Genomic DNA, 22,094 nt, shown 5'->3' with positions numbered 1-22,094 from the left:
AGCCCCAACCTGCCTGCCTCCCCTCCTTCACCAATGCAGGTTCCTGCTGAGAAGTGGGCACCTGTGGGCATGTTAGAGAGGGCATCCCAAGGAGCAGTACCCTGGGACCAGCCCCTCTCTCTGGCTACAGGGCAAGTGGACTGCGCCCCTGGGGAGGTGTCCTGCGTCGATGGTACCTGCCTGGGGGCCATCCAGCTGTGTGATGGAGTCTGGGACTGTCTGGATGGTGCCGATGAGGGGCCTGGGCACTGCCCCCTCCCCTCTCTGCCCACTCCTCCTGCTGGTACCTTGCCTGGCCCCTCTGCTGTCTCCTGGGAGACTGCACCTACCCCCCTGGCCAGTGTCGGCCCTGGTGAGCCTCCTGGAGGAAAAGGCATTAAAAAGCTGGCATCTGGAGGCCTGGGATGGAGGGGACAGGGTCTCAGGGGGAGACCTAGGGGCACATGGTGGGGAGTGGGGGAAGGAGCAGGGTCCAGACCAGCTTCCTGGAGACAGCGGAATGAAGGAGGCGAAGGGAGAGAGGACTGAAAAGAGTCCAAATCTTCCCAGGAGTTCAAAGCCGCCTCTAAACGGAGTGGCGTCTTTTGGGAATTCTTGGATGAGGGGAGAGCTTTAGGAAAACCAATCGGTCATCAAAATGCGAGAGGGACTGGACTTGGGGAGGGGCCCAAGGTGGGGGGAAGGCCGGGCGCAGGGAGGGGGCCCGGAGGGGCTTGGAGAGGGGCGGCGGCGGTGGAAGGGCCCGCCGGCCTGCGGGGAGTTGGTCCGCCCCGCCGGGGTCTAGCGAGGACGTCCCCGCAGCGCTGCCCTGCGGCCCCTTGGACTTCGCGTGCGGCAGCGGCGAGTGCGCGCCCCGGGGCTGGCGCTGCGACGGCGAGGAGGACTGCGCCGACGGCAGCGACGAGAGCGGCTGCGACCGGCCCTGCGCGCCGCACCACGCGCCCTGCGCGCGCGGCTCGCACTGCGTGGCCGCGGAGCAGCTGTGCGACGGCGTCCCGCATTGCCCGGACGGCTCAGACGAGGACCCGGGCGCCTGCGGTGAGAGCCCGGGCGCGACACGCGCTGGCGGGCGAATCGCCCTCTCTTCCCACCCCAACCCGGGCGCCCCCGCTAGAGAGAGTGACTTAGGTCTAAGGCATCCGAGCCTGGAGCGAGTTTTGTGCTCCTTGAATCTCTTCTGGGAAACTGAAAACTTCTGCTCGCCCACCCAGCCTGGGGAGGGTGGAGGAGAGTAGAAAGGGCTTTCTGTCTTTGATAAAAAGGCGGCCTAGTGGCTGTGCCGCAGGGGGTGGACCTGTTTGCGGGGGCTCCCCTCAGCCTCTTCCCACCAAAACTGGGGGCTCCTTTTGTGTCCGTGCAAGTCAGATCTTCACTGTCCTGACTACCTGCGGGGGGTGGGGGGGGGGTGGGGGGGGTGGTGGCGCTGTCCATAGGCTCCATTTGCTGCCCTCCCCATGGCCTGCCTTCCTGCACCCTCCCAAAGGTGTCTCTGAGCCAGGCTGGATCCCCTGTGGTTTTTATCTCATACTTGGCCCCCTCCAGGGTTCCCCTGTGACTCAGTGGTAAAAGAATCATCCTGCAAGGCAGGAGATTTGGGTTCGATCCCTGGGTTGGGAAGATCCCCTGGAGAAGGAAGTGGCAACGGACTCTAGTGTTCTTGCCTGGAGAAGCCCATGGATAGAGGAGCCTGGTGGGCTCTAGTCCATGTGGTCACAAAAAAGTCAGACACGACTGAGAGATTAACATTTTGGGCTTCCCAGGTGGCGCTAGTGGTAAAGAACACTCCTGCCAGTGCAGGAGACACAGGAGACTAGGGTTTGATCCCTGGGTCGGGAAGATCCCCTGGAGGAGGGCATGGCAACCCACTCCAGTACTCTTGCTTGGAGAACCCCATGGCCAGAGGAGCCTGGTGGGCTACAGTCCATGGGATCGCAAAGAGTCGGAAGACTGAAGTGACTTAGCATGCATACAACCCCTCCATGCCTTTGGAGCCCCACCCCTTACAGGCTCCACCCAGCTGTCCCCTTGCAGGGGTCTCTTCCCCTGTGATTTGACTCCCCAATTGTGCCCGAACCCTCAGTGGCTCTGGGATGGGCTCCCTGCCTGTCTCCAGGGTGAGGACAGGGTGGGCATGCTGTTCCCCTGATGGAGGCCAAGTCTGATGAGGGCTGGGGACGTGGCTCTCCCTTCCACCTAAGTGTTTTCTCTTCTCTTCTCTCAGAGAGGCTGCAGGCCCCAGGAGGCCCCAACCGGACAGGGCTTCCCTGCCCAGAATACTCCTGCCCGGATGGCCTCTGCATCGGTTTCCAGCAGGTGAGGCTGGGGAGCGGGTGGTGCGGCAGGCCAGAGCCCCCAGTGCCATCAAAGCACGAGTCGCCCTGACCCTGCTGTTCTGACCCCAGGTGTGCGATGGGCAGCCCGACTGTGAGCTGGCGGGGACAGCAGGGCCCTCCCCAGAGGAGCAGGGCTGTGGGGCCTGGGGGCCCTGGAGCCCCTGGGAGCTGTGCAGCCGGACATGTGGGCCCGGGGTGCAGGGCCGGAGTCGCCGCTGCTCGCCCCCGAGCCTCCCGGTGCTGTGGCACTGCCCCGGCCCAGAGCGCCAGACTCGGGCCTGCTTCGCGGCCGCCTGCCCAGGTAAGGGGTCGCTTGGGTGCCAGGAGCCCAGTGTGGCGGGTGGGGCCTGTGGAGAGCAGGGGGGAAGAGGAGGAGGGCGCTGGGCCTCCCCCAGCCTCACAGCCGCCCCCCACCCCACTGGCCGGCCCTTGCTCCCAACAGAGGACGGTGCATGGACCTCCTGGTCGCGCTGGTCTCCATGCTCTGAGCCATGCGGGGGCGTCACAGCTCGCCACCGGGAGTGCCATCCGCCCCAGAATGGTGGCCGGACCTGTGCCACGCTGCCTGGGGGCCCTCCCAGCACCCGGGAGACCCGTGAGTGGACGGGAGGCGGGCACGGTGGAGGGAGGGTGGAGGGGCAGTGGTGGGGGGAGCTTGTCCCTGATGGGGACCCACCCGCGATGACCTCCTCCCAGGGCCCTGCCCTCAGGATGGCTGCCCCAACGTCACCTGCTCTGGGGAGCTGGTGTTCCATGCCTGTGTTCCTTGCCCTTTGACCTGTGATGACATCTCTGGTCAGGCCACGTGCCCCCCCGACCGGCCCTGTGGTGGCCCAGGTAAGGGGGCTCTGGACCTGGGGTGCGGGGGGCCTGTCTGCCCGGCCGAGCTCTCTGCAGGGAGGCCTCACTCCGGGCCTCCCTCAGGCTGCTGGTGCCCTGCGGGGCAGGTGCTGGGTGCCCAGGGGCGGTGCGTGTGGCCACGGCAATGCCCCTGCCTGGTGGACGGCAGCCGCTACTGGCCCGGGCAGCGTGTCAAGACTGATTGCCAGCTCTGCGTCTGCCAGGACGGGCGGCCCCGGCGCTGCCAGCCCAGCCCAGACTGTGCAGGTGAGCCCCACCCCGAGCCTTCCTGAGGGGCTCTGGTCTCCCCCAGGGGCCTCTGGTCTCCCCCAGACTGCCCCACCTCCCCCAGCCCTGACTCATGGCCCCTCCTCAGTGAACTGCGGCTGGTCAGCGTGGTCCCCCTGGGCTGAGTGCCTGGGCCCCTGTGGCAGCCGGAGCGTCCAGTGGTCCTTCCGGAGCCCCAACAACCCCCGCCCGGCCGGTCGAGGGCACCAGTGCCGGGGCCTCCACCGCAAGGCCCGCAGGTACCGTACCCCAGGAACCGCACCTCCAGCTCCCAGCTGGGAAGCTGCCTGTGTGCGCCCTTCCTCACTCGAAGTGCTTCCACGGGCCGGAGCCCAGATGAGGACCACCCCCATTGTGTGCCCTGTTAGTCTAAACACCAGGACTCCCAGCACATCTTTGGGGACCCTTGGCCTTCTACATCAGTTTTATGCCCAGTAGGTCCAAAAGGGGGATGTAGGGAGCCCACAGGTCCGCGGGTGGGTATGGACCCTTTGGTCTGCACCCTGTGCGTCTGGAGGTACCTAGGTTGAGGCTTGTGGTGGGGAGTAGCCATATCTGCCTGCCCAGCCCACTTTGAGACTGGCTTTACTGGCCAAGGGCCTTGGCACAAATTGCTTCCACCAGCCTCTCCTGGGTCAGCTGTAGTCGCTCTGGTTCAGGGGTGGGGTCAGGGTGATGGGATGACCAAGTGTCCCCTGTGGCCCAGGACTCTCCAGGACTTGTTATCACCGAAAGTCCCGAGTCCTGGGAAATGCCTTCCTCAGGCAGGCCAGGGTGGGCTGGTCACCAGGTGAGGGGTGGCCCCCCTTCCCAGGTGCCAGACAGAGCCCTGTGAAGGCTGCGAGCAGGACGGCCGGGTCCACCGCGTGGGGGAGCGCTGGCGAGCGGGCCCCTGCAGGGTCTGCCAGTGTCTGCACGACGGCTCGGCACGCTGCTCCCCCTACTGCCCACTGGGCAGCTGCCCCCAGGTGAGGCGGGCCAGGGGGCGCCCAGGTGGCCAGCAGGGGTGGGGCGAGGAGCGGTGTGTAGAGGCCAAAATTGTGGGTGGCAGTTGATGGAGCGGGCCGGGGACGGGCAGGTGGCCAATTCCGCACGTCCAGCCCGGCTCTTGCATCCGTAGGACTGGGTTCTGGTGGAGGGAGTGGGGGAGTCGTGTTGCCACTGCGTGCCGCCTGGTGAGTGGGTCTGGGGGGCGGCAGAGGAGGTCCAGGGGGAGGATGATGCAGGGAGTCAGAGGTGGTTGCACCAAGTCCCGGGGGGTGGGGGTGGCACTGGCTACCCCAGCCTCAGGGTGAGGGGAGCCTGGGTTGTGGAAGCTGGGCAAGGAAGGGGCCCTCTGGGTGGGGGGGGGCCCCTAAGACCGGGCCTCAGTCTCTGCCTGCCTCCTCTGACCTCCCCAACGAGGTCACCCTTGAGGGTACTTTCCTTTCTCCGGTTACGATGGGCTGGATCTGGTTCCTTTCTTGTTCCCTCTAAGAGCAACCATGACCAAGTTGGACTTTTCAAGATCGTCTTTACTTGGAAACTGAGTCATAAATAAAACAGAATACAAAGGCTCAAAAACGGATGCACTTTGGGGCCCAGATTTCATATCTTTAAAGTGCACCTACAGGCTGCTGAGGTTAGGAGAGCGCCCACCTGCACAGTGGCACAGGTGGCTGACTGCACAAGTTATGTGGCGAGTGGGGACCAGACTTTAGCTTGAAAGACCTCTTTCATCCAGAGATGCCCTTTTCTGGTGCCCACAAAGGTCCCCTATTAGCGACAGCAGCCCTGATCAGGAACTGAACTGCAGCCGCTCGGTCCTGGCCCCTGAAGTGGCTTTGGGCAGGTGGCTTTAGTTTGTGTTCTCTAAATACATTCAGTGGAAGCGAAAACCCCTGACTCACTTGGGGATGGACCTTTCCCAGCTGTGGGAGGGGGGCGCTGTTGCCAAAGCTCTCAGGGAAGTCTTGGGAGATACAGTGCTCCAACATGTGGAGAGAGGTGAGGGCCGGGGCCTGGTGTGAGCCTGTCTCTCCTCCCCCGCCTCCAGGAGAGAACCAGACGGTCCACCCCATGGCCACTCCCGTGCCCGCTCCGACCCCCAGCCCTCAGATCGGAGCCCCTCTGATCACCTACCTTCTGCCTCCCCCCGGAGGTAAAGGCCACGGGCTGTTGGGCCGAAGGGGGATGTTGCTGAGGGGTTGTCCAGCCTGGGAGGGGAGACCGGATCACTGGACTGTACCTCTTGCCTCCCATGGGGAGGACGGTTATCCTAAGGATCTAGAACCTCAGCCCAACCTGTTTCCTCCCTACCCCTGCCCTCCCTGGACCAGCCTCCAGTGACCCTACAAGGTCAACCAGGTGGGCTCTCAACCCTCCACAGCACCCCTTGTGCCTTCCTAACTATGGCCCCGGCAGGCTCCAGCCCCTCTCTTGTGCACCCAGATCCTTGCTATTCACCCCTGGGCCTGGCCCGACTCCCCGAAGGGAGCCTGCCTGCTTCGTCCCAGCAGCTGGAGCACCCCGCCTGGGCTGCCATCCTGAGGCCTGCCCTGGGGGCGCCAGGCTGGAGCCCCGTGGAGCACGCTGATACTCAGGGGCACACCCCGCCTCCCTACCTGCAGCTCGACCTGCTCCAGCCCAGGAACCTCACTGGTCAGTGGGGAGACAGCAGAGGCCGGGGCTGGAGAAGGAAGGGGTGGAGGATGGCAGGCTGGGGGTGGCACTCGCTGCTTTAGCTCTGCTCCCTGCCCCTCCCCCAGGCATCATAGTGCAGGGGGCTGGGTCCTCAGACTGGCTCCAGGTCAGCAGTGATGGTCTACACTGGCACAGCTATCGTGACATCCAGCCTGGCACTCAGCCTGCACCCCAGGTACCACCCACTCGGGCCCCCTGGACCAGTGGCCCACCATGCCCTTTTGTGTGGGGCCCACAGTCTATGTTCCCAAGGGGTTTCTTGTTTCTGGAGGGACATTTCCTACTTTAGAGGCTTGTTCAGCACCTGTTAGTAGCAGGGACAGTGTTCTGTGGGGCAGAAGAGCCACAGTCGAAAGGGCATCAGACACGATCGAAGTGGCTCAGATGGGGGGCGGCTGTGAGAAGCCCTACTGTGGAGGGAGGGAGTTTGGGGTGATAGCGAGTTCAGTGAGGGCCTTGGGGTGTGCAGAGAGTAGCTGGGCACAACTCTGCCCTCCTGGGGCTAGCATCCTCCCCAGGGAGACTCAGATGGTAAAGAATTTGCCTGTAATGCCGGATACCCGGGTTCAATCCCTGGGTGGGGAAGATGCCCTGGAGAAGGAAATGGCCACCCGCTCCAGTATTCTTGCCTGGAGAATCCCATGGACAGAGGAGCCTGGTAGGCTACAGTCCATAGGGTCACAAAGAGTCAGACATGACTGGGAGACTTCACTTTCACTTTCTTTGCCACGTGTGGGCACTGGCCTGGCTCTGGGGACACTGCAGTGGGCACCCTGCCCTCAGGAAACTAGGACCGGAGCCCCTCAGCCTTGAGGGGCCCGGATGACTCATACTGGGAGACCATGATCGCTGGGATGGCCCGGTCCATGCCATGCCATGGAGATTGGGGGGATGGGCAGAGGGGGGCGCGCAATGGGCAGGGTCATGGTGGCAGCCTGAGCAGACACCCCTATGCTCGTAGCTTTTCCCCAAGAACTGGAATGGCCCCTCCACAGTGTGGATGTTTGCCCAGATGGTGCAGGCGCGGCACGTCCGGGTGTGGCCTTCTGATGGGCACCACCAGGCTGCCCCCAGCAGTGATGCCAGCCTGGACGGCCCCCTGCGGGTGGAGCTGCTGGGCTGTGAGCCAGGTACAGGCTGGGCTGGGGGAGGGAGAGATGGCAGTGGGCAGGAGGGATGGGCAGGAGTCCTCAGCCATCCCCCACCCTGCCATGTCCCCACTGGGCAGCGCCCCTGTGCCTAGGGGTTGGGCACCGTTGTGTCAGTGGCGAGTGTGCCCCCAGGGGGGCCCCGTGCGACGGTGTGGAGGACTGCAAGGATGGCTCCGATGAGGAGGGCTGCGTAACGCCACCTGCAGGCGCTGGCAGGTATGGGGCACCCTGCCACCCGGCCTGGCCTTGGTTGGGGGCCCAGCCTGGTGGGAGGAGCCTGTGTCACCTTCAACCCAAAGTGCCCGTGGGTCTGGATGTGCTGAGTCGCTGTAGCTGGGCGCCTTCAGAGGCGCCTTCCCACGTGGGATTCTGTGCCCTTGTCCTGGAGCTGGAGATCAGTGGTTCTCAGAGGGTGGTCCCTGGACCAGAGGCATCAGCATCACTTGGCATTTGGTAGAAATGCAGACTCTCAGGCCGCAGCCTGGACCTGCTGAGGCAGACACTGGGGGGTGGGGGTGCCCAGCCCTCTGCTTAACAACGCCTGCAGGGGACTCTGACCTTTGGGACCACGGTGGAGGGCATCCCTATGTCTAGTCTCAGCGGACAGTGCCCTCCCCAGGCCCGCCCAGGGATGACCCCCTGCTGGGATGGTGCTTCCGAAGCTGGGAGGGCCCCTGGAGCCCCCGTGGTTATTTTTCTCTCAGAATCGAGTCCACAGCCTGGAGCTCCGCGCCCTCCTCCGCCCAGCCTGGACAGCTGCCCCCTCAGCCCAGCGAGGTGTGTGGGGAGACGCGAGCCCAGCGGGTAGGGCGCAGAGCCTGGGGCACCCCAGCATCTCAGCAGCCCTGGTCCTCACTCCCTTCGCGCTGTCAGACAGCGTGGCCTCCCTGTGCAGCCCTGGTATTCCTTTCTCCATCGGGGCTTCGGCCTTGGGCCTCCTGGGGCCAGCCTGGTGCTGGGCTGGGGGCCAGAGGGTGCAGGGAGCACTGGGCGGATGCTGGGCCAGGAGGAGTCAGGGAGACGGGAGAGGTGTAGAGGCCCATGTACCTGTAGCGTGGCGATGCCCACAGGCCGGTACCAGGGCATCAGGTGCTCAGAGCCAACCCGAGCCCATAGGCCCCGGAGGCTTCCTGGACAAGGCTTGAAGGATGGGAGGTGGGGGGTAACGTAGAGATGGGGGCCGGGCACTTGTCCCACAGGAGAACAGCCTGGTGGGGACCCCAGAAGGGAGAGTGACTCCAGCACTCAGGCACAAGCCTGGGCGGGCAGGAAGAACAGCTCCTGAGCTCCTGGCACTTGGGGGGTGTGGAGCCCGACATCAAAACTGCACACCCCAGCTCTGCCCTGCGCCGTGGAGAGGGTTGGAGCTGGGGGTCCGAGTGCACTCCCGGAGGGGATGAGAAGCTGGACACCAGGCTGAACTGCCCCCGGGCTGGGGCCTCACCGGCAGCTGACCATCTCCTATCTCTGCAGGGTCTGGCAGAAGCAGAAGCTGACCACTGGCATCCTGGGCGGGGGTCACCCGTGCCCCCCACAGGTAATGTGCCCAAACTCCAGGCCGCCTTCCTGGCCACACCCCCCCTGACCCCTGCCAGCCTTCCTGTTCTTTCAGGGCAGGGGGCTGTTACATCTCTGGAGTTCAGTTTTTTGACCCTTCTTGTCCTCTGACTGAGCAAGGGGGGCTCAGGGAGGCAGGTGTGGTCCCCGTGGACTCCTTGGCCAGGTCCAGCCCCTGCCCACCATCCTGGACTCCAGGGTACGAGGCTTCTGGCTGGTCCCTGGGGCTGAGCCTGTGCCCTGCAAGGGGTGGCTGCCTTCCCCAGGCCCCTGGCCCATCTGTGGGCTGCTGCCCAGAACTCCCTCTACTCCCCACCCCTGCACACACCCATTTCAGAAGCGTTTGCAGGCAGCAGATGTCTGTCAGTGGGCACGGGAAGCCAGGGTCACCCAGTTAGCGGGGTCCTAAATAGGACAAGGAAGGGGCTCCCGTTGTGTGCCAGCCCCCCCTGCAACCATGGCCACCTGGCCCTTCACCTGCACGAGGGCCCAGGAGAGCGAAGGTGGCCAGTGAGGGCTATCAGGGCAGCTGGGAATGACCTTCTCTCTTGGGACGTGTTGGGTCCATCTCACCACCTGCCCGGAGCCTCATTTTCCCCCTCTGTGAGCCCAGGAGCACTTATAATTGGTGCATATGGTCCCTTCCAGAAAGTTCTGAGTATAGCTATTCAGAAGCCTGGCTAGCAGTGCTTCTGCATCTCTTGTGAGAAGCCGCTTGAACCATCGCTTGGGTCCACAGAATGCAGACCCCCATGACGAAGGCTGCTCTCATCCCAAGTCTGGTTCTAGAAAAAAGGCTGTCTTTTTAAGCATGAATCTCTTGTACAAAATAGGTTCATCCCTCTTTTCCCTGTAGCTGCCAGGAGGCTCCTGGCCGATTTCTCTGTACCTGCAGTAAAGGGCTGGTGCTGAGTCTCTGGCCAGGCAGCTCCTCCTGCTGCCGTTTGTGTTTCTCCATAAACGTTGACTTAATAGTGAGTTTCACTTGGAGGCTGCTGTGTGTGTCTTTGTGAGTGGAGAGTACACATCTCACTCAAAACTCAGCTTTTCTTCTGCATTCAGTTAAAACCCTTCTTGTGCCCCTGGGACGACCGAGTCCCTTTTCCATTTTGATCTGAAGCCCCTCAGAAGGTGGGGTGTCACCTGTCACCACCCCAAGACCTGGAAAACCCTCTGGAGGGCCCGCGTCGGCCTTATCTCAGGGACAGGGAACTGATGGGCTCCCCCTCCCTCCTGCACTCCTAGGCAAGGGGCCAGCGAGTCTTGGGTCCGAGCCTCACCCAAGTCCTGGGGGATCTGTGCAGACTGTGACCCCCACCTCCCAACCGGAGGCACAGGCCCTGAGACCGGAAATGGCAGCTGTGACGGTGCTCCCCCCACACCCCATGGTGACGCCCGAGGTTCCTGCTGGTGAGATGCCTCCTGCCCTGTAGAGACGGCGTCCCCGTAGAGGAACCGAGCCCCTGAGAGCTTGGCTGCTTTGCTCCAGGTCACATAGCTTGAGCTTAGGGGCTTGGGAGGATCAAGCCTAGGATCCAAGTCTCCCGAGACCACTCCCTGCTTTTCCGTAATCCCACGAGGGGCAGGCAGGGAGGGCACAGCGGATGTCAGGAGGGAGGCTGGGGGCTGCTAGGAGGTGACAGAGGAGAGAGGACAGGGCTGGGGAGGGGGCGATGGCCGGTCAGCTGGCTGCGGTGGCGCCCACAGGACGGAGCACCACGCCGGGGCCCTTCCCGCATGTGCAGTGCAGCCCAGGCCAGGTGCCCTGCGAGGTCCTGGGCTGCGTGGAGCTGGAGCAGCTGTGTGACGGGAGAGAGGACTGTCTGGACGGCTCTGATGAGAGGCCCTGCGGTGAGCACCCTGGAGAGTCTGGTGCCATGTGGGTGGTAACAGCAAGATGGCTGTAGGTTTGTGGAGGTGCCTACCTCTGTTTTTAGCATATATGAGAAGGTCCTGGGAAAGTCCTGGCCACGGGGAGTGGAAGGAAACCGACTGGGTTAAAACAACCAGCAGTGTGTGTTTTGGCTGGTAGTGAAGGGGCGGCATGGGATAGGTGTTTTATAAAACCTCTCTGACCTTGGAGGTTGTTCATCCATCCATCCATCCATCCATTATCAACCCATCTATCCATCCATCAAAGTAGACCAATATGCTCAAAGCCTAGTTTTCAATCAAGAGAAGAACAATCAAGTATAAGCCAATAAGGGGAAGGATGGAGTGTTAGCCAGTTACTCTGGGGAAATCCATCAGGAAGGGATACCTGGGGAGTGAACTGTTCTGGCTTCTCTTGGGACATTCAAAGAGCTGTTGACAGAGAGACTGAGATGGTGTGTGGATGGAAGACCACCCCACTCATAGCAGAGGGAGGCCTGGGTGCTGGGCTGGGTGGGTGTGGGAGGAATCAGGAGGAAGGGAAGGCCAGGCCAGGGTCAGCAGGTTCAGTTCTGCGCTGGGCCTGGGGTTGAAGGGGTCAGTTTATCACCGGCCAGAATGACCTGTGCCCTTGCCCTTCCCCACCCCAGCACGGGCAGCGGGCACCGTGCCCTTCACCGTGCCCACCACCACCCTGCCGGGGTTGCCGGCCTCCAGGGGCCTCTGCTCCCCGAGCCAGCTGACCTGCGGCAGTGGGGAGTGTCTGCCCGCCGAGCGGCGCTGCGACCTGCAGCTGGACTGCCAGGACGGCTCGGACGAGAATGGCTGTGGTAGGGGCGAGGCTGGTCCGGGTCAGGCCGGGGGCCGCCCTGGGGAGGGCCCGCTCCCGCGTGAGTCCCTCTCTGAACTCGGCCGGCCCGTCCCTGCAGTGGACTGTGGCCTGGCGCCCTGGTCTGGCTGGAGCAGCTGCAGCCGTAGCTGTGGCCTGGGCCTCGCCTTCCAGCGCCGGGAACTACTGCGGCCGCCCCTGCCCGGGGGCAGCTGCCCACCGGACCGGCTCCGCAGCCAGCCCTGCTTCGTGCAGGCCTGCCCAGGTAACCGGCCTCCCCTCCCAGGCCTCCCCGCACCACCCCCCGCCCTCCGCCCAAGGTGGGACACCCTCACGGGGAAATGCCCCTGCTCCCCCTTGGGACCCGTGTGTCCGGCTCCCGGACTCTAGGAGGACAGCCCCCTCCGACATCCCAGCCTTGCCTCCCCACTGAGGGCTTGTCCGAAGGCGGCTCCCCGCCCGGCCCCCTTCCTGCCGGAGTGTGGGAACTGGAGCCGCGGCCGGCCCGCCCCAGAGGGAGGCTGTGAACAGGCGGCCCCGCTGGTCCCGGGCTCTGCGCCCGAGGCCCCGCGGCGCTTTTGTTCAGGGAGGGGCCCCAGCCCGCCGCATCCTTGCATCCAGGGTTTCCCACGCGGGCCTTCCTCCGCCCGCAGGCAGCCTTTGTAACCCCGCTTCTCACCGCTGCCTCCAGGGGGCGCGCCGCCCCGGGATTCCCTTTTCGGGGACCGGAGCCTTTATCCCCAAAGGCCTTTCCACACGTCACCCGCCCTACCCACCTAAGGGGGCTTTCCTGGGACACGAGAGGAAGCTGCGGAGGCCTTGGGGCGCTGCCTTAAGCCACCCCGCTGGCCACTGCCCAGATTCCCCGGCCCCTTGGCCCTGCTCTCTCTAGCGGGGTGGCAGCTCTTGGGGTTCACCGCCTGGTTCACCCCCGTTCTTCCTCCCGCTCCCCCGCAGTGGCTGGGGCGTGGGCTGAGTGGGAGGCCTGGGGGCCCTGCAGCGTCTCGTGTGGGGGCGGCCATCGGAGTCGTCGGAGAAGCTGTATGGACCCCCCGCCCAAGAATGGTGGTGCCCCCTGCCCCGGGCCCCCCCAAGAGAGGGCACCCTGTGGCCTGCAGCCCTGTGCAGGTGGCACAGGTGAGAGGAGCTGGGCTGGGGCGGGGGGGCATCTGAGGGGGGAGCCCCGGGGTGGGGGTGGGGCTGTGGGACCCTTCGCTGGGCCTCTCAGTGTCTCCTGCCTGGTGCCCATCCTCCACTCCCCCCCACCCCCATCCCCCAGACTGCGGGCAGGGCCGAGTGCATGTGAGTGCTGAGCTCTGCCGGAAGGGGCTGGTGCCACCGTGCCCACCCTCCTGCCTGGATCCTGAGGCCAACAGGAGCTGCAGCGGACTCTGTCTGGAGGGTGAGGCGCACCCAGCAAGCAGGGGTGCTGCGGGCAAGGTCCTCGGGGGTGGTGGGGGAAGTGTGGGCGTCCAGCAGGCCCACTAGCCCTCCGTCTCCATCCCACCTCCCTGCTGCACCCCATTCTCTGGCCTGAGAGCCCCCTCCCCCACCCAGGGTGTCGCTGCCCCCCCGGGCTCCTTCTCCAGGACGCAGGCTGCCTGCCCCTCTCCGAGTGCCCCTGCCTTGTTGGCGAAGAGCTGCAGCAGCCAGGCGTGCCCTTCCTCCTGGATAACTGCAGCCGATGGTCAGGTCGCCTGCCCGCCGTGGGGGGCGGGGGGGGCGGGGACGAGGCGGGGGGGGGGGGCGAGGAGGGGCGGGGTCAGGGGCCACTCCCCGCCTTCCGGTCCTGACCTCCGCCCCCTGCCCCCCGCCACCCCCCCAGCGTGTGTGAGAAGGGGGCCCTGTTGTGTGAACCAGGGGGCTGCCCCGTGCCCTGCGGCTGGTCAGCCTGGTCGTCCTGGGGTCCCTGCGACCGCTCCTGTGGCTCTGGCCTGAGGGCCCGGTTCAGGTGTGCAGGCAGAGGGGCGATGGAACCGGAAGGGATGGGGCGGCACGGGGCGAGCGGAGGGCCTCGGGGTGGGGAGCGGTGCCCACGCTGCCTCTCTCCTCAGGTCCCCCTCCAACCCTCCGGCTGCTTCGGGGGGCGCCCCGTGTGAGGGCCAGAGGCAGGAGCTGCAGGCCTGCTACTCGGCGTGCGGGGCAGGTGGGTCCCCGCCAGCCTCCGTCCTCCAGATCCTGCCAGGAGAGCGCGGCTGGGTCGAGCCTGCTGGTCACTCTGCTGGGTGGTCAGTCCTGGGTGGTCGGCGCAGCCTCCCCCATTCAGGAGGCGCCCTCGGGAGGAGATGAAGGCCTGGGCAGGGGCGCAAGTGTCTGACAGCAGGATGGAGGCGTGAGGCTGGACCTGGGGGCGGGGGCAGGAAGAGAGGGCTAGTTCAGGACCTCCTGGAGCCCAAGACTGATGCCCTTGTTCCATGGCGGGGGGGGGCCCCCAGAGCCATCCCAGCGGAGGTCTGTGGGTCTTTTGTGAGCAGGCAACTGGGCAGGGTGAGAGCAGGGAAGTTGGGGTGCAGCTGGGGGCCCAGGGGATCTGGGTGCAGTTTCTGAGCAGGAGAAGGAAGGAGGGGCTGTTGGAGAATGGCAGCTGGCTGTCTGAGGGGTCTCTAGGATTTCCTCACTGAGGCTGAATGAAGGACCGTTGTTTAGAAGGCTCTGGAAGAAATCATGAGGGCTTTTGGAGGTACCTTCCAGGCCCCCAGATAGAGGTGGGGGCCCAGTGAACCAGATTCAGTTCAGTTCAGTTCAGTCGCTCAGTCATGTCCGACTTTTTGCAACGCCATGGATTGCAGCATGCCAGGCCTCCCTGTCCATCACTGACTCCCGGCGTTTATGCAAACCAGATTCAGCAGGAAGCTAAGCTCTGAGAGGAAGATCTGGGTCCACGTTTGGGGGCCCGCAGGGGCAGAGACCACGCCTGCCCTCACGAGCCCTTCTCTTGCCCCTGTAGCTTCTCGGACCTCACCCCGGTTGCCCTGAGCCACTCCCGCCTTGCAGGGCCCCATTCAGCCTCCCACCTTTTTCCTTGCAGAGGTGCCCGGCTGGACACCCTGGGCTCCCTGGTCTGCCTGCTCCCAGAGCTGCCTCGTCCCTGGAGGGGGCCCAGCCCTGCGCAGCCGTTCCCGGCTCTGCCCCGGCCCCGGGGACACGTCCTGCATAGGAGAGGCCACCCAGGAGGAGCCCTGCAGCCCCCCTGTGTGCCTAGGTATGGCACCTTCTGGGGGGGGGGGCCCTCGGGTGGGGTGAGGCATGGATGAAGAGAAGAACACTTTGGGAAGGGTGGAGGCAAACCTGGCTGTTGCCCAGAAGCTTCTCCCTGGCCCCCAGTCATAGCCCCCCCGGAAGCCCAGCGGAGGATACACAGGGTGGACCTGGCCTGAAAGCGTGTTGAGGGCAGCCCTGGAGGTGTGGGTGTGGTGGGGGCTGAGGCTGCTGTTCAGACCCTGCAGACCTCCGGACCGCCCCCCCCCCCCCCCCCCCGCCCACCCTGGCCATCCCCCATCTCTGCCACGTCCCTGACCGTTGTTGGCTGTCTCTTCCTCCCAGGGCTGGGTGTCTGGGGTCAGTGGGCCGCCTGGTCCGCCTGCTCTGCCCCATGTAATGGGGGCGTCCAGACCCGAGGGCGCAGGTGCTCTGCCTCGGCTCCTGGGGACCCCGGGTGCCAGGGACCCCACAGCCAGACCAGGGACTGCAACACGCAGCCCTGCACAGGTGAATGTCCCCTTCCCGTTCTCCAGCCCGCTTCGACCAGCCGGCCCCCGGGGGGTGCTGACCTTCTCCCCACCCACCTTCGCTTGGCACTGACCTCTGCCTCCAGGAAAGGCTGTGCCTTGAGCTGACTTGGCCCTATTTCCTGTCTCCTTCAGCCCCCAGCTTCCTCCCCCACACACCCTCCCATCTCCCAGGCCCTTCCGTGTGCCCCCTGCCGAGACCTGCTCTGTCTTCCCTGTGCAGCCCAGTGCCCGGGCGACATGGTGTTCCGCTCAGCAGAGCAGTGCCGCTGGGAGGGGGGCCCGTGCCCCGGGCTGTGCCTGGCGCGGGGCCCTGGGGTGGAGTGCACTGGCGTCTGCACCGCTGGCTGCGCCTGCCCTGCGAGCCTCTTCCTGCACAACAGCAGCTGCCTGCCTCCGAGTCAGTGCCCCTGCCAGCTGCGCGGGCAGCTCTATGCCCCCGGAGCAGTGGCCCGGCTGGACTCCTGCAGCAACTGGTGGGCATCAGGGTCGGGGAGCGTGGAGTGGGGAGGCCCGTAGCCACGAGGTGGGTGGGCGTGGACTCCCACCACCAGCGGGGGTGCTCAGCATGCCTCCATCCTGACGTGAAGCCCGGAAGGGCGGGTGTCTGTAGGAACTATCTAGCTTGTTTACTTATGGGGAGACCGAGGCTCAGTTGAAGGAGGTGATTTATGATGGATCTAGAGCCTAGAGTTGTTCTGAGAGTTGGTGCTGGACAGGGAGGCCTGGCATGCTGCAATCCATGGGGTTGCAAAGAATTGGACACGACTGAGCCACTGAACTGAACTGAGAGCCTAGAGTTAGGCGAGCAGGTCTACGTTCTCCTTCCAGTTGCCTCTGTTTCTCTTTCCTGAGTATAATTGACTTCCTGGGACCCACTTGATTTCTGCACAGAAACCTTGAATCGCCCAAGTCACAAAGCTGATACCAGGAATCCGCCAGCAGAGGGGGCACTAACCCCATTCCTTTTTTTGTTATTATTTTTCTTTATTCAGTTTATTTTTATCTTCCTTTTTACTTTCTATGTCCTGGTCCTCCCCCAATCCCCACCTTCATTCTTCCTGTCTCCCCTGCCCCTTTCTCGTTTTCCTTTCTAGATTTTTTTTTCTGAAATGTCAACATTTTTGAGGAGTGGGTTTTGAAACATTTACTGGAGAAAAACAAAAAGGAGGAAAACCTCAAAAGAGAAATCCAGGAGACTCAAACTAGTATCTACTCCTTCTGAGTAGCTCCTGACTGGCCTGGAAGAGTCACTCAAAACCATCTCTACAGTGTTTAATAAATATAAATGGAATAAAATTACAAAAAGGCAAATTCTTTTTATCAAGGCAATAAAACCATGGGACAGAGGGCAGCATGGTGCTTGGGGGTGTCAGGGAGCTCGTGGAGGGTGGAATTGGGGGAGGAGGCTGGGTGAGAATCCTTGGTCACTCACGAACTCCACGTGGGATGTAGGGCAACTTGCTTTACTTCCCAGACCCTCGGGTTCCTCTTCTGTGTGGTGGACACCGCGTCCCGGCCTCTTCTCCCTGGGGGCAGGTACACAGGGGTGCAAGGGGAAGGCTGACTGTGGCCTCCCTGGGTCCTCTCTCTGCAGCACCTGTATCTCTGGTGAGATGGTGTGTGCCTCGGAGCCCTGCCCAGGTACCCCCATACTCGGGGCCAAGGAATTGGCAGTGGTTGGGTCTCAGGGATTCTGGTCCCTTCAGTAATCAACCTGGTGGTGTCGGGGGTGCCCTCAGGAAGGTGGGGTCCAGGGAGGACTTGACCTGTCTCACACATCCCGTGTCTCTCCCCCACACCCACCCTGGTAGTGGCCTGTGGCTGGAGCCCCTGGACCCCGTGGAGTCTCTGCAGCCGCAGCTGTAACGTGGGCATTCGGCGGCGCTTCCGGGCAGGCACAGCTCCCCCTGCTGCCTTCGGGGGGGCTGCGTGCCAGGGCCCCAACATGGAGGCTGAATTCTGCAGCCTGCGGCCATGCGGAGGTGAGAGCCGCAACTGGGGTCCTCAAACCTGGGGACTCCCTGCCCTGGATCCCGGGACAGGTGCAAGGGCCTGCCCAAGGAGATGGCATGAGGGTGTGGTTCCCCAGGAGCTCTAAGAGGGGTCCTCCCTGGAAGCCCTGTTCCAGGTGGTATCCTGGGGCCTCCTGAGGAGGGGTGAGGTGTCCGGAGGTGGGTGTGAGGTTGCTGGGGCCTGGGATCCGGGGGGTGGAGTGACCGGGGGGGCCTGGGTGTGACGGGCAGGGCCTGCAGTGACCTGGGTGTCACCCCAGGTCCTGGTGGGGAGTGGGGCCCCTGGTCTCCATGCTCTGTGCCCTGTGGGGGCGGCTACCGGAATCGCACCCGAGGGAGCAGCGGGCCCAGCCCCGTGGACTTCTCCACCTGTGGTCTGCAGCCCTGTGCGGGTGAGGGCACCCACCTTCTCCTCCCTACCCCTCCCAGAGCTCCGTCAACCACTCCCTGTCCCCCCAGGAACTCCTATTTTGGAGCTTCCGGGGAACCCCATGACCTTCCCGGCCACACCTAGAGCTGATGCCTTCCCCCCGGGGGGAGATCCTGGGGGAGAATCGAACGTGCCTGGGCTGAGCTGTCCACCTGTGTCCCCCAGGGCCAGTGCCCGGTGTGTGTCCCCCGGGCAAGCGGTGGCTGGACTGTGCCCAGGGGCCTGCGTCCTGTGCAGAGCTCAGCGCCCCAAGAGGGGCTGACCAGCCCTGCCACCCTGGCTGCTACTGCTCTTCCGGGATGCTCCTGCTGGTGAGTGTCCCCTGCCTGGCCTCCTCAGGGCCTGGGCAGGGGCAAAGCCAAGAGTGTGGGGCGGGAGGGAGGGAGAGCCTGCAGGGTTGAGGACAGAGTGCTGAACTTGGGACACGTGGTTCTGCTCTGCCAGCTCCATGACCAGCACGTGACCCTGGGTGAGTGGCCATCAGGTCTTTTCTCCCAGAAATTGCGGGTCCATGCCCCTCCCCATGGCCCTTGCACCTGATGGTGTGCATTTACCCAGTGCTGGAAATTGGGAAGAAATGGGTGTTTGGAAGGAGTATCCGTGACATTTGAGGGTGGGTGCCTGCCAGGTGGGTGCTGAGCTCTGCTTTGGGGGAGCGTGGGCAGAACGCGCTGGAAACCAGAAGGCAGTGGAGGGTTTTTGATTCCAGAACAACGTGTGCGTGCCCACCCGGGACTGCCCCTGCACCCATGGGGGACGCCTCCACCCCCCAGGCAGTGCTGTGCTTCGTCCATGTGAGAATTGGTGAGGATGCCGCCCCCTGCAATGGCCCTGTGATCCCAAGGACCCTCTGTCTCTCCTCTGCATTGGGGGTGGGGGAGTCTTGGCCTCCATGGGCCACAGAGACGCCCCCTCTCACAGGCACAGTGTTCAGTAAGCCTGCGTGTGCCCCTCGCCTGCCCCCTCCTCATCAGTCTCCCTCTTCCCACCTGTCTCTGTCTGCTGGGGCTGATCCCAGTCCCACTCATCTTGTGGAGTTTGTGGACAATTCCTGGCCTCCCCTGGCCTGTGGCTGCATCCCTCCCACCAGCTTCACATGGCCATCTCCTCCCTGGGTCTTCACATCCCCTCTGTCTGTACCTTTGTAGAAGGACAGCAGTCACATTGTGTTGGGGTCACCCTAACGGCTCCATTTTAACTCGATCACCTCTGCAAAGACCCCCCTCTCCAAACAAGGTCACAATTCTGCAGTCACGCTCACATGTTAGGGCTCTGACATGTGAATTTGAGGGGACACATTCAGCCTGTAAGAGCTCCCCCACCATCTGCTGCTTCTCCACCAGCTCCTGTGTCTCTGGGCTCATCACTAACTGTACCTCCTGGCCCTGTAAGGAGGGTGAGAAGGGGGCCTCTCCTGACTTCACTCCCCCTGCCCCGCCAGAGTGGGTCTGTGCAGGGGTGGGAGGGAGGTAGCACTGGGGAGGAAAGCCCTTGGGAGAGGGGGGCAGGGAGGGGGCGGCCTGTCCTATGCACCCTGCCCCTTGCCCTTTGGGCCCCTTTGGCCTTCCATTGCTCTGTCCTCTCTGCCTCTCCCTGCTGCGCACCCCAGGTCAGCCCACGTGGTCACCCTGGACCCCATGGAGCGAGTGCTCGGCCTCTTGTGGCCCAGCCCGGCGCCATAAACACCGCTTCTGCACCAGGCCCCCCGGTGGGGCACCGTCCAGCATGGCCCCGCCACTCCTGCTGTCCTCGGTGCCCCCTCTTTGCCCAGGCCCTGAGGCAGAGGAGGAGCCCTGCCTCCTGCCAGAGTGTGACCGTGAGTCCTGTGGAGCCCAGACGTGCCCACCACCTTGCCCCAGTCAAGCGCAGCCCCTCGCCACTGCTTCCTCTTCTGTTCCCCAGGAGCTGGAGGCTGGGGCCCTTGGGGACCCTGGTCCAGCTGTAGCCGGAGCTGTGGAGGGGGTCTCCGGAGCCGGAGCCGAGCCTGTGATCAGCCCCCACCCCAGGGCCTGGGGGATTACTGCGAGGGGCCTCGGGCCCAGGGGGCGGCCTGCCAGGCTCTGCCATGCCCAGGTACCTGCCAGGGACGGCGGTGGGGGTCAAGGAGGAGAGGTGGGAAAGCTGTGGGGGGCATTCTGGGGAGGCGAGCAGGGAGGTGGAGGGGCGTGAGATTGAACCGCACAGCTGTCAACCCACCCGGGTGCCCTCCTCCCCCCCACCCCACCCACTCCGCAGTGACCAACTGCACCGCCATCGAAGGGGCGGAGTACAGCGCCTGTGGCCCTCCCTGCCCTCGCTCCTGCGATGACCTCGTGGTGAGTCTGGGCTCCTGATGGTCACATTGCTGGACGGCAGGTATGGCCCCTCTGACCTGGGGCCGTCCGCGGTTGGAGGGAAGAAAAGGGGTCAGCGCCCAGCCGGCCTGGCTCCTGATTCTAGACAGCAGCGGGAGTGAGCCTCATCCAGCAGCCCTTGTCGTCCTTACACAGCATATACGTTTCTCGGTTGACACGTTTTATGATGTCATAAAGGAAAAGGGCAGTCCTTTTGATGGATCATCCATCCGAAGCCCCCCGCCCAGGCGCGTTGGTGCGCAGACCTTGGCCCTGTGCGCGCGTGAGTGCGCACGCGCCTGCCGGGGCGAGGGGCCAGTCCAGGACCATGGAGAGGGACCCAGGCCGGCTGCCGCCGGGGGTGGGCGCGGTCCAGTGGCGCCTGCGCAGTGGCGAGGACGCGGCCCCGAGTCAAAAGATGCTGGAGCAAACAGCTAGGGCGAAGGGACGGCGCTTTGAGAAGCCTTGCTTGGGCCTGTCCAAGGGGGACGGGAGGCTCCACACGGAGGCGGGAGGACCAGGACACGGTGTCTGGTCCCGACCTCTCCCAGGGAGTCCCGGCGCCTTCCCAAACGCCCGCCGCTCCCGCCAGCTTTCCGGTCCCCGGCTCCTTCCGTCCTAGGAGATCTGCCTTGGTCCCCACTCAACCCTCCACGGGGCCCAACGTCTGGAGGATACTCCATTCAGGGAAGCTCCTCGCAGGCTGTCCCTTCCCCACTCTCCTCCCCTGGAGGAGAAACTCCAGTGGAAACGCGGCATAAACTGTGTTTAGAAAAGACAGCTATGACCTGGAGCATCGCACTTCCTCTCCTCTGCACCCCTCTCCGCCGCGCCCCCCTCCCCACCCCCGCAGCCTCCTTCTTCACTTCATCGTGGCTCCCGGAGGCCCCCTCCATTCCGCAGCAGTCCCCTTGCGCCCCCGGCTTTCCACTGACCTGGGCCCTCCCTTCCTGTCCCCCAGCACTGCGTTTGGCACTGCCAGCCCGGCTGTTACTGCCCGCCAGGCCAGGTGCTGAGTGCCGACGGCACCGTCTGCGTGCAGCCCGGTCACTGCAGCTGCCTGGACCTGCTGACTGGGGAGCGGCACCGTCCAGGGGCCCAGCTGGCCAAGCCTGACGGCTGCAACTACTGGTGAGGGCCGGTGGGGGCGAGGGGCGGCGTGCGGGCAGGATGCCACGGGTGAGGGCAGGGCTAGTCTACTCCTTATCTCACACAACTGAGCTCTCCCGGTCTCAGCTGATGCACACTAGGCTCCCACAAACTCTGAGAAGATGCAGCAGGTACCCTAATCCCTGGTCTGACAGGTGGGGAATCTGAGGCAGCCAGCTCTGGGGATCTGGGAGACTTTGAAGAGCTGGGCTTGTGCTTTGAGGGGACAGGGGGTGGCGGTGTGGTGTTTCCTCCTGCTGTCTGGCTTCCTTTAGCCACAACGACCTGTGGTCACTTCCCCATAGGACTGAGTCCGCAGGATCCCTGGGCATGCCTGGAGTGGGTCAGGGAGCAGGGACTAGAGGTGCTGGAGAGTGGGGAGGGGGACTGAGACCTCAGAGGCTGGAGGTGGGGGAAAGGGGAAGGGGAGGCAGACGGGGAGGGGTGTGTGTGGAGGGCACGGTGCGAATGAGCTGCCCTCTCTCTCTGTCTGCGTGCCCCGCCCAGCACCTGCTCCGAGGGCCAGCTCACTTGCACAGACCTGCCTTGCCCAGGTATGTACCCTGCTCAGAGCGAGGTGAGAAAAAGCAGTGTCCTGGGGTGCAGGGAGGGCTGGGACTGGGGGAGGGATGGCTGCACCCCAGGGCTCACCATTCACCCCCACAGTGCCTGGTGCCTGGTGCCCGTGGTCAGAGTGGACAGCGTGCTCCCAGCCCTGCCAGGGACAGACGAGGACCCGCTCCAGGGCCTGCAGCTGCCCGGCTCCACAGCATGGCGGGGCCCCATGCCCCGGGGAGGCAGGGGAGGCGGGGGCCCAGCATCAGAGGGAGACCTGTGCCAGCACCCCCGAGTGCCCAGGTGAGACGCCCCACCAGGTGGCACTAATC

The 22,094-nt window shown here is 64.2% G+C and overlaps 1 protein-coding gene across 1 annotated transcript in view; it reads left to right on the top strand.

Annotated features, from left to right (window-relative positions):
- SSPO (SCO-spondin) overlaps positions 1 to 22,094 on the top strand; it is a 54,234-nt gene that overhangs the window by 15,487 nt on the left and 16,653 nt on the right. Inside the window, 41 exon segments of the mRNA XM_027538681.1 lie at positions 131 to 352; positions 802 to 1,038; positions 2,222 to 2,313; positions 2,403 to 2,634; positions 2,776 to 2,928; positions 3,030 to 3,170; positions 3,258 to 3,440; positions 3,550 to 3,700; positions 4,276 to 4,429; positions 4,582 to 4,636; positions 5,497 to 5,601; positions 5,892 to 6,101; positions 6,209 to 6,318; positions 7,105 to 7,273; positions 7,372 to 7,510; positions 7,999 to 8,071; positions 8,768 to 8,831; positions 10,097 to 10,261; positions 10,559 to 10,702; positions 11,374 to 11,553; positions 11,653 to 11,817; positions 12,510 to 12,689; positions 12,832 to 12,954; positions 13,110 to 13,239; positions 13,378 to 13,503; positions 13,607 to 13,698; positions 14,581 to 14,754; positions 15,096 to 15,260; positions 15,504 to 15,756; positions 16,878 to 16,924; positions 17,095 to 17,265; positions 17,556 to 17,687; positions 17,891 to 18,036; positions 18,435 to 18,529; positions 19,069 to 19,121; positions 19,335 to 19,541; positions 19,628 to 19,798; positions 19,961 to 20,040; positions 21,020 to 21,189; positions 21,715 to 21,761; positions 21,874 to 22,065. Coding sequence (XP_027394482.1) covers positions 131 to 352; positions 802 to 1,038; positions 2,222 to 2,313; positions 2,403 to 2,634; positions 2,776 to 2,928; positions 3,030 to 3,170; positions 3,258 to 3,440; positions 3,550 to 3,700; positions 4,276 to 4,429; positions 4,582 to 4,636; positions 5,497 to 5,601; positions 5,892 to 6,101; positions 6,209 to 6,318; positions 7,105 to 7,273; positions 7,372 to 7,510; positions 7,999 to 8,071; positions 8,768 to 8,831; positions 10,097 to 10,261; positions 10,559 to 10,702; positions 11,374 to 11,553; positions 11,653 to 11,817; positions 12,510 to 12,689; positions 12,832 to 12,954; positions 13,110 to 13,239; positions 13,378 to 13,503; positions 13,607 to 13,698; positions 14,581 to 14,754; positions 15,096 to 15,260; positions 15,504 to 15,756; positions 16,878 to 16,924; positions 17,095 to 17,265; positions 17,556 to 17,687; positions 17,891 to 18,036; positions 18,435 to 18,529; positions 19,069 to 19,121; positions 19,335 to 19,541; positions 19,628 to 19,798; positions 19,961 to 20,040; positions 21,020 to 21,189; positions 21,715 to 21,761; positions 21,874 to 22,065 — 5,898 coding nt within the window.

This window comes from Bos indicus x Bos taurus, chromosome 4, assembly GCF_003369695.1.
Source record: "Bos indicus x Bos taurus breed Angus x Brahman F1 hybrid chromosome 4, Bos_hybrid_MaternalHap_v2.0, whole genome shotgun sequence".
NCBI lineage: Eukaryota > Metazoa > Chordata > Mammalia > Artiodactyla > Bovidae > Bos > Bos indicus x Bos taurus.
Note: the sequence above shows the minus strand (reverse complement) of the source record. Positions and strands in the feature narration are given on the sequence as shown.